The sequence below is a fragment of the Nicotiana attenuata genome, unplaced genomic scaffold (genome assembly GCF_001879085.1).
Source record: "Nicotiana attenuata strain UT unplaced genomic scaffold, NIATTr2, whole genome shotgun sequence".
NCBI classification, from domain to species: domain Eukaryota; kingdom Viridiplantae; phylum Streptophyta; class Magnoliopsida; order Solanales; family Solanaceae; genus Nicotiana; species Nicotiana attenuata.
Genome location: NW_017670920.1, coordinates 282089 through 297177, shown reverse-complemented (window position 1 = coordinate 297177; position 15089 = coordinate 282089). Strand labels below are relative to the sequence as shown.

The 15089-nt window shown below is 40.3% G+C and overlaps 1 protein-coding gene across 1 annotated transcript; it reads left to right on the top strand.

The window, feature by feature from the left end:
* Positions 1-11871: 11871 nt before the first annotated feature.
* Positions 11872-14412, top strand: LOC109244489. Its single transcript, XM_019411589.1, has 3 exons — positions 11872-11991; positions 13458-13679; positions 14194-14412. Exons 1-3 carry the CDS (start codon positions 11872-11874, stop codon positions 14410-14412), a joined length of 561 nt encoding a protein of 186 aa, XP_019267134.1.
* Positions 14413-15089: the final 677 nt, after the last annotated feature.

The following is a 15089-nucleotide window of genomic DNA, read 5'->3' as shown; positions in this document are numbered from 1 at the left end:
CACTCAGCAGGAGAAGAAGTGGTAGATAAGGTGCAGAGAATAACAGGTATTGCCAAACAGGAGTTCCCTTTTACCTACCTTGGTTGTCCCATTTTCTATGCTAGGAGAAGGATGGATTATTATCAAGGTCTCATGTCTAAGGTGTTGGCTACAGGATTGGAAAGGTAAGATGTTATCTATAGGAGGAAGGGCTGTCCTAATTTCTCATGTTCTTCAGAGCATGCCAATTCATCTTCTGTCCTCAGTTATTCCACCTCCCTATGTGATTAACAAACTGCACAAAATATTTGCTCAGTTCTTTTGGAGCAATGCAGTAGGAGTAGTAAATAGGCATTGGGCTTCATGAAGTTCTTTATGCTTACCTTGTGAGGAAGGGGTGTTGGTTTAGGTCCCTTCATGATGTATCCACAGCTTTGTTTTGTAAATTATGGTGGAACTTTAGAACAAAACCTAGCTTATGGAGCTCTTCTATGAGTCAGAAGTATTGTAAGAAATTGAATCCTATGATTGTTCCTTGGAGGTATGGTTCACATGTATGGAGAAAGATGTTAGAGTGTAGGGATCTCATCGAGCATCAAATTTTGTGGAAGCTTAAGATGGGATCTTCATTATTTTGGTTTGAAAATTGGACTGGACTAGGTGCACTCTACTTTGTTACTCCTCCTGATTTTGTATGTGATGAATCCATTCAGAACATATATGATGTGGTGGTCAATGATCAGTGGGATGAGGAGAAGATTAGGGAAATTTTACCAGAAGAATTAGCAAATCATATTCTGATGCATATAAAACCACCAGTTGTGTATGATGTGCTAGATAAGCCTGTTTGGATGCTGGAATCAAGGGGAGAATTTAGTGTGAAGTCAACTTGGAAATATTTGAGGAGAAGAAATCAGCCTTGCAATGCATACAAGAACATTTGGGTGAAAGGACTGCCTTTCAAAATCTCATTTTTTATGTGGAAGCTGTGGAAAAATAAACTGCCTTTGGATGATTTTTTCAGAAGAATAGGGTACCTAATGGCTTCTAAATGTTGGTGTTGTGCTGAGCCAAAGGAGGAGACAATGCAACATCTCTTCTTCACCTCATATGCAGCTGCTAAGGTATGGAAATATTTTCTAGGCCATGCAGGTATAGCTGTGGAAGGTATCACACTCCAACAGGCCATAACCAAATGTTGGACTGCAGAAGTGATTCCCAGATTGAAGCCTATAGTAGAAGCATTTCCAACAGTTATTGTTTGGGAACTATAGAAGAGAAGGAACAATTATAAACATGGGGATCCGATGACTGTTAATAGAGTTATCTACCAGGTATCTACCACTATGCAGTCCCTAGTTCAATACAGAAAACCAACATTGCAAAGGGTGCCACACAAATGGCCAGATTTATTATCTATGATGGAGTCTTATCTGCCCAAATTGAAATATACTAAGGTAATGTGGGAATGTCCCAGCCCAGGATGGATCAAGGTGAATACAGATGGGGCTTCTAAGGAAAATTCTGGTATGAGTGCAATTGGTTATGTACTAAGGAATGAGGAGGGTGATCTAATATATGGATATGGAAGAGAGGTTCAGGAAGGGACAAATTCTGAAGCTGAAGCAGAGGCAATCTTAGAAGCAATGAGGTTTTGTATTGAAAATGATTATGTGCTTATTGAACTTCACACTGACTCCATGATGTTGGAGAATGTATTAGCTAGAGAATAGAAAGTACCATGGAATATATATACGCAGATAGAGGAGATTAAACAACTGATGGCAAGAGCTAATGTTACTGTGGTGCACACACTTAGAGAGGGGAATGGTTTGGCTGATCATTTAACTAACTATGCTTTGGATGTTTGACCTATGGTGGCACATAGCTTCTGGGAATTAGACATACAAGGGAGAAAGATTGTGAATAATGATAAGCAATTTCCTTATTTACGAGTAAAGGTGGCAAGAAATTAGGAGGAGAGGAAGTAACAAGGTGGAATTGCAGACTTCAGGTATCTGTCTTAGCTTGGCAGTCTGTTATTAAACAGGATGAGAATATGATGGACTGTTCAGTTGATAAGGAATTGGGAATGCTGAAGCTGGGAAGTAATTTTGAGACAGGAGTCAATATGGCCTGCTGGGATCAAATCCTTAGGGAGGAGATCAAAGTACACAGATTTTTTATTAACAGTGTTTTCTTTTTTGCCGGAAAAGTTAGTATATCCATGCCTCATCAACTGAAAAACCTTCCATGGGTTGTATAAACACTATGTGTTCATTCCCACGATGGGATATCAGTGATGAGCATAAGCTTGGAATCGTGGAGGTTTAGCAACAACCAAAGGATATACATGTTTAACAGGATCTATCACTACAGGAGGCTGCCCAGAATTGCCTATAATGCAGCACTATCTGAACCATTGAGGATATGGGGCAATCTGGGTTGTATAGAGCAAAGGGATGGTTTGTGGAGTACACAAATACATCCAATACAATGGACATCACATACAGGGAGTCAAGCAATTAACTTTGCAGCAATGCATTGTGTTGCAGATCATCAGTACCAAATCATTTGGGAGGAGGCCAAGATGACCAGTTTTTCTTCTATCATTGGTTTCGTTTTTGCAAGGAAAGATACTGTACCCATGCCCTCCTATATGCTACTAAATCAATGGGTGGTATTAGCACACGTTTCTCATTCCCTTGAAGGAGTAACAATAGGAGGCATAAGCAGGGGACTATGCACATTTATGCCCAGATTTTTCACATATGACCTGGGACTTTGGAAGTCAATTTGGAGAGCTGTGGATGCTTTTGGTAATAAAACATCAGCACATCTTGATGCTACTATATCTCAAGAAGACTTCCTAGAAATGTTAACATAGAGGAAAGCTGGAGATCACATGATCAGCTACCACATCAGGGCAAATGCACGCAATTTATGCTCAGATTTTTGGGCCGTATCATACTGAACATGGACGTTTGGCAACAAAAAATGTGGGACAAGGCTGCAATGTGGAACTATACATCGCTTCACACATATACAGGATCCCCACAAATAATACACGAGTGGGACTATGAGCAAGGACATGGCAGAACAAGATGGTCAAAAATACGCAATGGGGAAGACATTCCATGGCTAGTTTTTATGTACCATTTGTTTTCTCTTATTAGTTTGCATAATGTGATATCAATGTTGAGATCTGTACTCAATATACTTAGTAGGATGTATGTAATCGTCAAAGTCTATTATTTTCATCGCGTAAGACCTCCTGACATTTGATGTTCTATTTTGATTTTTATATATAAATATAAATAGCCCTAGGCAATTTGCCTAGTGGATTTGCTAAAAAGAAAAAACCCTAAATTTGTTATTACAGAGATTATTACAGCCCGGAATATCGAATGAATTACATAATGGTAACAATTACACTATAGGGAGCCTTCATAGGCCCAACTAAACCTAGGGACCATGCCTTCCAACATAACAGCTTTGGAGCATAGTAGTGATTCATCCACAACATGTTAAAACCAGGCTTCCAGTGCGTCAAAGTTCCCAAAGAACCTCAGAGACTCCAGGCAATGCTCACACCAGAACCACACATTCAGCAAAGAGTTCATAAAAGATTGGAAAGCCAGCCCCCAGTGTGTCAGAGTTCAAAGGAGTCTCAAGGACCCTAGGCAGTGCTCACAATGGTGTGGTTGAGAACATAAGGGACTAAGAGTAGGGCTTTTGAAAACCAGTACATGAAAAGAAATAAAGGGTAGGTTTTAAGAAGATAGTTGGATTTTAGAAGAAACAGGATGCAGAACATAGAATTACAGGCAGAACTGTACCAAGGAAACACACAAATTTTCATGCTTAAACACATAGTTTCAAATAGGTTGAAGTCTAGTTGAGCTAAGTATTAATAGTATTCAAACAGTCATGGCTTAGTCACAGAAGCAATTAGGCGGAAACATTTGAATTGAATAGACAGGATATATGAGTTAAGCAACAAACATATTTGATTACATGCTTATAGTGTCTTGCAAAGTCCAGAACAGGTATAAAACTGACAAACAGATTGAACCTTAAACTAACTTATGAGAGGATTCGTGTTATTCTAAATAACTAAGTCTTATGTTTACAGTATTATCAAATTGCCAGATAAAGGACAGAATCATGCTAGGAATTGAAACAGGCTAGTCGAACAAAGCATAGAGAAGAAAATTTCAAAGGTTAGGGCATACCAGTTGAGAAAAAAGCAAATAAAGATGCAGTGACAGTTAAATTCCAGAGTAATTTTGCCTTGGTTTCAGCCGGCCAAACAATAGTCACTCAGTACAGAAATCAGAACAGGAGCAAGAGAGAGAGCTTAAGCTTTTTTAGTGAGAATCGGAGAGTTCGAGACTTGTCTTAAGAGGGAGTGGAGAAGAGGTTTAAACAGTACTCAATGAGACAGACCAATAAGGTAATAAGTCAATCATACATAAACAAGGAATGAAAATAATTCCATAATCAATTTAAGTCGGCTTCAGTCAATTAACAGATCATAATAGTATAAAATCAGGCTAGTACTATTCGGGTTAAGGAAAGTATTATACAGAGTCAATCAAATAGTCAAGATGCCGGACTAAATAAAGTAGGGAGTGATAAGAACAAGTAAATCACACCAAATAAGGAAATACCAGTATCGAAACCTTAGTAAAGATTTCAAGGTCTTAATTTTGGGGCAAATAAAGTTAGTCAATAATTAACGGCAAGAATCACAGAGACAGATAAATAGAATCATTAAAAGAAAAATAATTACATATCGAAAAACCCTAAATTTTAATATAAGTAAAATAGGCAGAAATTAGGGTAAGTAAAATCAGTCAGAAATAAATAAGGAAAAACATTTTGGCAAAAATTGTTAAAATCAAAACCCTAATTTTAGGGTAAGTAAAAGATTTAACCGAAAATATACAGATTCGTGAGTGACAAGGTAAATAATAACATTAAAGCGAACCAGAATGAACCAAAATCTGATTTGAACCAGAGATCCAAAACCCTAACTGAAAGATATGAAAAATATTCGTACTCAGAGGTTTTGGGATGAACATAGACGGGAATAATCAAAATATGAGAGATTTTGAACCAGATCTGGTTCGAGTCTCTTGAGATACACTTGCCATTTGAGGCAAATAAGCTTAAGTAACATCAAAACCGGGTAGCAAGTAAAGAAGTAAAGCCAAATAAGGCAAGGAATCGAGAAATGATTCCATTTCTGGCCGGATTTGAAGGAGAAAAGGTGACGGCGGGTTAGGGTTTGAGAGGGTGAAGGATGAGAAGATGAGAGGATTCAATGACGGCGGGTGGGGTGAAGTGATTAGGGTTTAGACGGGTTAAGTTAATTAAAAAGGCTAGAGTGATGTGGACCGTTGATCTTAGAGATCAACGGTCCTGATTTAAAGGGTTTTCGGGTCGGGTGATTTAATTGGGTAGAGGTAATTGGGTATTGGGCTAGTGTATATAAAGGGGCTAGATTTTAAATACCCAATTAAATCAGTAAAATAATTTATAAAAATAATTAGTAAATAATGAAAAATATGATTTCTGCATGAAAATGATTTAATATAATTATTTAACATTATAAAAATATAAAAATTTATTTTCTGTATAGATAATATAATTATGCATACATATGGGCTATTATTGGAAAATATGTGATTCTAGCCTTAAAAATGCAAATGCAATTATAAAAAATGCAATTAGAATATTTAAGCACTATATGGGCATAAATGATAAATTTGGACGATTAAATCATCATAAAAATAATATGAGGGATAATTATTGGATATTTGTATAGATAAAAATGCAGGAATAAATTGATTTTAAGCTTTTAAAATTATAGAAATACTTGTGCATGTTTGTAAATGCATGTGCACTATATATATATATATATATATATATATATATATATATATATATATATGAGGGAAAAATTGGGTATCAACACATGTCAAATATGCACGTCAAATGTAATGCATCACAGTGATAATCCTAGGTACTCACACTCTCAGAGTACTCAATTTGTTTGTCTCAAACTCTCACTCATCACACTCAATCACTCAACACTGTACGGTACTTGCGTTTACTGCTAGTATATCAGACTCCAGAGGGACGGATCCTGCCCAAGCGCTAATATAAAGCCAATATGAACTACTGCGGTGTGCAGTTCGATCCCACAATAATAGATAACATGATAAGGCCTGCTGCAGCGTACAACCCGATTCCATAAATATCACTCACAATCCCGCTCTCAGGCACCAACTCAGTCATCAATCTCTCTAGTCTCATCGGCTCACAAAACTCATACTATTCAGCCCGAACAATGATAACATGATGCAACAGTAAATGATAACAAAGATTGAGATATGATATGCAAATGAATAAATATGACTATGTACATAATTGCAACTTAAGCAAAAAACTCAACATCAGAAATGACCTCAGTGGGTCCCAACAGAATAAGCACATAGCCTAGACATGATTTCTAACATGAATCATGGCTCAATTACTCTAACACGTACAAATTTTACGGATAAAAACAAGACTAGATAACTACACAGTACCACAGAATCAACCGAGTCACAATTTCCACGGTGCACACCCACACGCCCGCCACCTAGCATGTGTGTCACCCCAACACTAACCATATAACACGTATTCTAGGGATTCATACCATCAGTACCAAGTTAGAAGTGTTACTTACCTCAAAGTGCGCAACTTAATGCTCGAACAAGCCTTGCCTCGTGAATCGGCCTCCGAACGGCTCGAATCTAGTCACAAACAACTTAATATAATCAATACAATATGTATGAATCGATTCTATACGATAAAGCTAAGTTCTTTAACCAAATTCAAAAAGTTAACCTTGGGCTCACGCCTCAGAACCCGACAAAATTCACAAAATTTGAACACCCATACAATAATGAGTCCAACCATAACAAAGTCATCCAATTCCGACCACAAATCCACCCTCAAGCCCCCAGTTCTTACTCTCCAATCCCTAGTCCAAATTTCACCTTAAAAGCACATAATCTAGGTGTAGAAATCAATGGGTGTTCAATATTATGGGACAAATGTGATCAAAAATAGCTTAGCTCTATGTTTGTAGTAAAATCCCTTACAAAAATCGCCCCTAGCCAAGCTCCACAAGCAAAAATATTAAATATAATCCAACCCTCGTTTTGAAATTTAAATAGTCTACCCAGTTGCCCTTCTTCGCGAACGTAGAAATTGCCTCGTGTTCGCGAAGCACAAGAATCCTCAGTTGCCAAATTCCCCTCATACGCAAACACGAAACTTATCTCGTGAATGCGACTACCACTGGACCAATGCCTACACGAACGCTACCCATCTTCCGCAAATGCAAAGTCTTGCTTGCCTGGTCCCCAGCCGACCTTATCCTTCTACACGAACGCGAGTCCCCTCTCGCGATCGCGATGCACAGAACACTAGACCTATACGTATGCGTGGCTTCCTTCATGAATGCGAAGAACAAAATCTTCCTGCCCTGAACAACTTTGCCCGAACACGATCTTTTAATCGAAAACGCGATAAAGACTGCACGAGACATCAAATCAGGAGTCCTAAAAGGCTAAAACTCAATCTAATCAATCTGAATCTCACACGAGGCCCTAGGGACCCCATATAAACATACCAACACATCTTAAAACATCATACAAACTTATTAGAAGCCTCAAATCACATCAAACAACATCGAGATAATGAATCGCACCCCAATTCAAGCCTAATGAAATATTGAACTTCCAATTTCTAAAACTAATGTCGAAACACACCAAACCTACTCCGATTGACCTCAAATTTTGCACACAAGTCATAAATTATACAGCGGACCTATTTCAACTTTTGGAACCAAAATTCGATCCCGGTATCAGCAAAGTCAACTATCGATCAAACATCTTAACTTTCTAAACCTTCAACTTTTTAACTTTCGCCAGTTCAAGCCGAAACGACCTACGAACCTCCAAATTAACATCCAGGCATGCTCCTACATCCAAATTCACTATACAAAGCTATCGAAACCATCAAAACTCTATTCTAGAGTCGTTCACTCATAAGTCATCATCCAGTCAACTCTTTCAACTTAAGCTTCCAACCTTGGGACTAAGTTTCCCAATTCATTATGAAACATCCCTGGAACCAAACTATCCATCCTGGAAAGTCACATAAACACAAATGAACATAGAATAAGAAATAAGTAGGGAAATGGGGCTACAATACTCATAACAATCAGTCAGGTCTTTACAAACCACCCCGCAAGTCACAAAATAACAAACAACTAACGGGGAGCATCAAATAAGGGAAATAGGGCTCAAATACACAAAACGATCGGTCAAGTCATTATAACTTCTTCAAACATGCAAAACCAATCATCATGTTAATCCGTAACTAGATACGGATGCAAAACTTTTAAAAAGGTGATTGCACCTTAAAAGGCAGCGTGCTAGCGTAAAAATAGGTTTCCCTGTAAACTCATCAAAACACATGAGCCATTTAAAATCTCATTATTCATTTTTTCATTTTGAAGGTGTTCCATAAATATTCACCGTGTATAATATGATAAAAGAGTTTTGGGATTTTCTCTAGCATCAGTATTTTGTTGTTGCAATAGAAAGCAGAAAGAATCACCATATCACATTCTAGTTGATAGTGATTTGGCTACATCATGTTTGAAATAATTCTTTGTATAGGGTAAAATTTGCTATGCCAGGTGGCTGCTTAAAAGAATGACACGTGGAACCTAAGGCGAGGGATAGCCATAACCATCCTCCACCCGGTAGCATTTGATGGAGAATATTCCACAGTACTTAATATTCTGCCCGTTACAAAAGGATATGGCATTCATGCCTACTGTTACACACTCTTCAATAGCCCTCATAATTGCATTGAAGAGGGGCTTGCTCCTAGGTCCTTATTCCCTAGATGTAACTATAAATAGTGAGCTCTATTACCATTATAAGGGGATGACCTTTTCTAGAAAACTCGTTATATTTTATTAAGATCTCTATACAATTTTACTTTCTTGGTCTTTAGTTTCATCACTGTTGTGCGCGAAAACTCTGCCCGAGGAATTACTATTTTTTCATGATTTCATCTTCATTTCAAGGCTTAGTATTGCATATTTCTTTAATTATTTCATCATCTTAGGATCAAATTAATTTACTTGTCTAGAAATTACGTATAAACTCAATGGTACCGTTTTACGGGCAAATAGTTTGGCGCCCATCGAGGGGCCTAGACAGCCGTGTAACTAAGTTGATCCTTGCCTCTTTTACTAATGTGTTTTGATTATCAGTCCAAGAAAAATCATAAGAAATGGTAGATAATAGTGTTAACAACACACACAACCCGAGGTTCAAGGAGACCAGCCTCATTTCGAGGATTCAATCAGTGACACCCACAATGAGGGGAACGGTGCCACACCGATCCACGATAGGTGGTACCCGCGATATGTTCGGGAGGAAACTCCCGATGATGCTGAAGAGGGGCATGTTATTGATGCGGTAAGGGTTCTATAAGAGAAACAAGCAATCATTCTAGGCCACCTCACATGGTAGGATAAGGTTATGACGGAGTTGAAGTAGGCATTATCGGTGGCTTCCAATAACGCGAATAGATAAGATCCAGTTCCTCCTGGCGCTCCCGCAAATCAAACAACGTAGAGGGTCCACAACAATACCCCGAGGGGTGATGTTGGTTTCGATGGGGCTGGGGGGAGCGGATCCGGCCCCAATAAGGAAAACAATCCCTTCAAGAATGAACTCTTACGGTTTATGAGAGAATTGAACTCCAGCATAGACCAAATCCCGAGCACACCACCGACACTGAAATGACCAGACTTAAAGAAGTATACTCAGTTGTCGTACAAACCAATCGCGACTCCAAAATTAATCCCGAAGCGGTTTGAAATGCCCGACGTGCCATAGTATAATGGAACTTCAGAACCTCAGGAGCATATTACCACCTATACAACGACGGTGAAGGGGAATGGCTTAGCTCCTCACGAGATTGAATCTGTTTTGCTGAAGAAATTTGGAAAGACTCTCATGAGGGGAGCCTTGATGTGGTATTCACTGTTACCCGAGCATTCCGTAGATTCCTTTGAGATGCTCGTAGATTATTTTATTAAGGCTCATTCCGGGGCCAGAAAGGTGTAGGCCCGAAAGGCCGACATATTCAGAATTGCACAAGGAGAATCCGAGTTGTTGCAAAAGTTTTTTACCCGGTTCCAAAAGGATAGGGTGTTTCTCTCAGCTATTCCGGATGAATGGGTGGCTGAAGCATTCACCAAGGGCCGGAATCAGAGAAGTTCAGATGCTTCCTGAACATTGAAGGAAAGCTTTCTTGAGTTCCAAGCAACAACTTGGGCGGATGTCCACAACCGGTACGAGTTAAAGATAAGGATCGAAGATGATCAGGTTGGCTTCCCGTAGTTGACAAAAGGACGGGAGAACAAAGAAAAATCAAAAGACGATTTGGACGCGGATAGGCAGTCTTTAAGTGGCTGATTTTTGCCCTACGAATGGATCGAAGGCTGCGGAAGAGGCTTCCGGTCAGCAGACAGGTTCGCTACCGATAGAAGGACTAATCACAGTCGGAACAATAGGTCGTTGCAGGACAAAGCAGCGCCAGGTACGCGGGATCCTTCCTACCCCAGGCTTTCAGAATACAATTTCAATAACAGCAAAGTAGAGTTGGTATAAGCTATGAGAAACATCAAAGAAGCACGATTTTTGAAGCCGATGAGATTCGATCCCAACAACAGGGATCCCAACTTGTGGTGTGTATACCATGGGACGAATGGCCACCGGACTAGGGACAGCCGACATCTCCGGGAAGAAGTGGAGACACTATTGAAGAGTGGGCATCTCAGAGAATTCTTAAGTGATTGGGCCAAGAACAACTACGGTCGCAACCGGGATAACACGGAACCCTGGAAAGCAGGGAAGATCCCCCACACCAGAAGATCAACATGATCTTCGGGGGGAACGAGATCAACGAGGTCACCTTCTCGACAACAAAAAAGATGAAAGTATTAATAACCCATAGCAAGAGACTCCGGGAAGTTGTCGAAGATGAAATCACTTTCACAGAAAAGGACGTAGATGGATTGTTGCTACCGCACAATGATGCACTGGTAATTTCTTTGAATGTGCCAAACTTTAAAATCAAATGTGTTCTAGTGGATCCAGGGAGTTTGGCCAATATCATACAATGGAGAGTATTGGAGAAAGCTAAACTCACTGGGAGCATCATTACGACCACAAAACTCCTCGCCGGATTGAACCTCGCGAGTGTGACAACTCGAGGGGAGATTTTGCTGCCCACAAACACCAAAGAAGTAATGAAAACGACTCTTTGTGAAGTGGTAGATGGTGATATGGGATGTAATATTATTCTGGGAAGATCGTGGTTGCACGAGGTGAGAGTTGTACCGTCAATATATCATTAGTTGCTAAAATTCCCAACGCCCGAAGGAATCAAACACATAAAGGGCGACCAACCGGCAGCGTGGGAGATGAATGCAATTTCGGTCTTCGGTAGTAAAGGGAAGGAACACGTGACATAACAACTACAGGAACCGGCTCGCTCCCGAATCGAATGAAGTGATCCAGCGGGAAGAAGCGTTGGAATCTTATCAGGTGCCAAGATATTTCCAGGTACCAGAAGAGACAGATGCACCAAAATCCACGGCGGAAGAGCTTGAACAAGTTGCATTATTCAAAAAGTTCTTAGAAAGAAAATTCCACTTGGGGACATGACTGCACCCCGAGCTCAGGTCTGGCTTTTGAATTTTTTAAATCTAATACTGATTGTTTTGCGTGGTCACATGCGGACATGACAGGTATCCCAACGGAGGTGGCCTTACACAAGCTAAGCTTGGATCCCAACATACCTCCGGTTAGACAAAAGAAATGCTCTATTGCGGAGGCCAGGAATAAATTCGTCAAAGAAGAGGTAACTCGCTTACTTGATATCGGTTCGATCCGAGAGGTAAAATATCCAGACTAGCTAATGTAGTAGTAGTTCCTAAGAAGAACAATAAATTTCACATGTGCGTAGATTATAAGGACTTGAATAAGGCATGCTCGAAAGACTCGTTCCCACTGCCAAACATCGATTAAATAATCAATGCAATTGCCGGGCACGAGTTAATGAGTTTCCTTGATTCTTATTCTGGGTACAATAAAATTAAGATGAACTCGGAGGATCAGGAAAAGACTTCGTTCATAATAAATTTCGACACATATTGTTATAATACGATGCCCTTCGGGTTGAAGTACGTCAGAGGCACTTATCAGCGGCTCGTAAACAAGATGTTTGAAAAACAAATAGGTAAACTATGGAAGTTTATATAGACGATATGCTCTTTAAGTCTTTGAATGTAGGTGACCACCTTAAACATATGCAAGAAACCTTTGACATCTTGAGGAAGCATAACATGAAGCTTAACCCCAAGAAATGCACATTCGGGCTCAACTCTGGCAAGTTCGTAGGATTTTTGGTATTACAAAGGGGGATTGAGGTAAACCCCGATAAGATTAAGGCTATCGAAGACATCCCAGACCAGTTGTCAAGCGTGAAAGAAGTCCAAAGGCTCACAGAAAGATTGGTCGCCTTGAGCAGGTTCATTTCCCGGTCGTCTGAGAAATGCCACCGTTTCTTCGCACTGCTCAAAAAGAAAAACAACTTCGAATGGACCCCGGAGTGCCAGTAGGCTTTGAGAGATTTGGAAAGATACTTGTCAAGCCCTCCGTTACTTTCAAAACCAAAGGAAGGTGAAACACTGTTAGTCTACGTCCCAGTCTAGAAAGTAGCGGTAAGTGCAGTTTTAGACCGTGAAGATGAAGGCATGCATTCTCCCATTTATTACATTAGTAAAATTTTAACGGGACTAGAAACTAGCTACTCGCATTTAGAGAAGTTGGCCTTAGCTCTCGTAGTCGCCGCTCGGAAGCTGAGGCCTTACTTCCAATGTTACCCGATAGCCGTGGTGACCATATTTCCTCTCTGGAACATCCTTCACAAACCCGAACTCTCGGGTAAATTGGCCAAATGGGCCACTAAAACGAGTGAATTCGATATAGAATATAAACCAAGGACTGCAATTAAGTCACAAGTCATGGCTGACTTTGCGGCCGATTTAGTCTGGGATTACTGCCTCTAGTAATCAAAAAGGCAGTAGTTGTGTCAGAATCTAAATCGCGAGTTTGGACATTATCTACGGATGGAGCCTCCAACGTAAATGTTTCCGGTCTTGGCATAGTATTAACGACGCCTTCGAGAGAAACCCTAAGGCAAGCCATCAGAATGGTCCCTTTAACTAACAATGAAGAAGAGTAATTGCAGGACTCAAACTGGCCTGGGTACTAGATTTCGAAGTCATAGAAATCAAGTGCGACTCTTAGCTGGTGGTAAATCAGGTCTACGGGATCTTCGAAACCAAAAAGGAGCGCATGCAACAATACGTGGTAAAGGTCCAGGCTCGATCTCGGAAGAGGTTGATTATTTCTATCTCGAGGAAAGAAAATGCAAAAGTAGATGCACTGGCTAACCTCGATTTAAAAACAGAAATAAAGGGATCAGAGTTCGGGACGGTAGTACAACTGATGCATTCGGTCCTGGATGCAGATAGCTACTACGAGGTAAATACGAGTAATTTGGTTTGGGACTAGAGGAATGAGATCATCGATTATCTCGAACACGAGAAATTGCCCGAAGATTCCAAGGCATCCCAGGCGCTATGTGTCAAAGCAGCACGTTATAGCTTTAAAGGAGGTCAATTGTATAGAAAATCTTTCCAATGCCCGCTGGCCCGATGTTTGGGAGCATCCGAAGCTAATTACGTTATGCGAGAAATCCACGAAGGGATATGCGGAAACCATTCGGGCGCAGATTCTTTAGTGTTAAATCTAGTAAGGCCATGATATTATTGGCCCCGCATGGAACAAGACGACAAAGATTTCGTACAAAAATGCTATAAGTGACAATGCTACGCACCGCTGGTACATCAATCGGCAGAATCACTACACTCGGTTCTGTCTCTGTAGCTGTTCATGAAATGTGGGATGGACATCGTTGGACCACCGCCGCTGGCTCCCGGTAAGATAAGATTTCTTTTGATTTTAATTGACTATTTTACTAATTGGGTGGAAGCAGGTCCTTATCAGAAGATCAGCTAACGCGAAATTGGTGGATTTATTGTGGGAAAACATAATCTGCAGGTTCGGAATACCAAAAGAGATAGCATTCGATAATGGGCCGCAATTTATTGGCGCAATGATCACAAAGTTCCTTGAAGATTTGAAAATAAAGAGGATTACATCTTCACCCTACCATCCGAGCGCAAATGGTCAAGCGGAGTCAACGAAAAAGTGATTATACAAAACCTCAAGAAAAGGTTCGAAGCGGTTAAAGTAAATGGCCTGAGGAACTACCTGGAGTTTTATGGGAATACCGAACAACGACCAAATCAAGCACAGGAGAAACTCCTTTTTCCCTTGTGTACGAAGCAGAAGCCTTAATACCGGTGGAAGTAGGGGAGCCCACCTTGATATACTTCCAAGCAAATGAAGATTCAAACAAAGAAGCAATGTTAGTCATCTTGGAGCTAGTCAATGAGCGCAGGGACTTGGCACATATAAGAATGGCAGCCCAAAAGTAGAGAATAGAGCGATATTATAATCGAAGATCCAACCTCCGTTATTTCAAAGTAGGAGACTTGGTCCTGAGGAAAGTATCTCAAAACACCAAGGAGTTCAATGCAGGGAAGCTAGGTCCAACATGGGAAGGCCCATACTGGGTTTCAACTGTCACCGGGAAAGGTTCGTACGAAATGGAGAATCAAGATGGAGAAATGTTGCCTAGAAATTGGAATGTGGCACACCTCAAGCGATATTATTGCTGACAAGCATCACTTGTACTGAAAGTATGTGCTGGAATCTTTTTCCCTTTGTCCGGTTTTTGTCCCAATTGGGTTTTCCTAGCAAGGCTCTTTAAGAGGCAGAACGGAAGCATACTCCGAAGAGAGCTTCAACAGTAGCAAAAGACCTTCT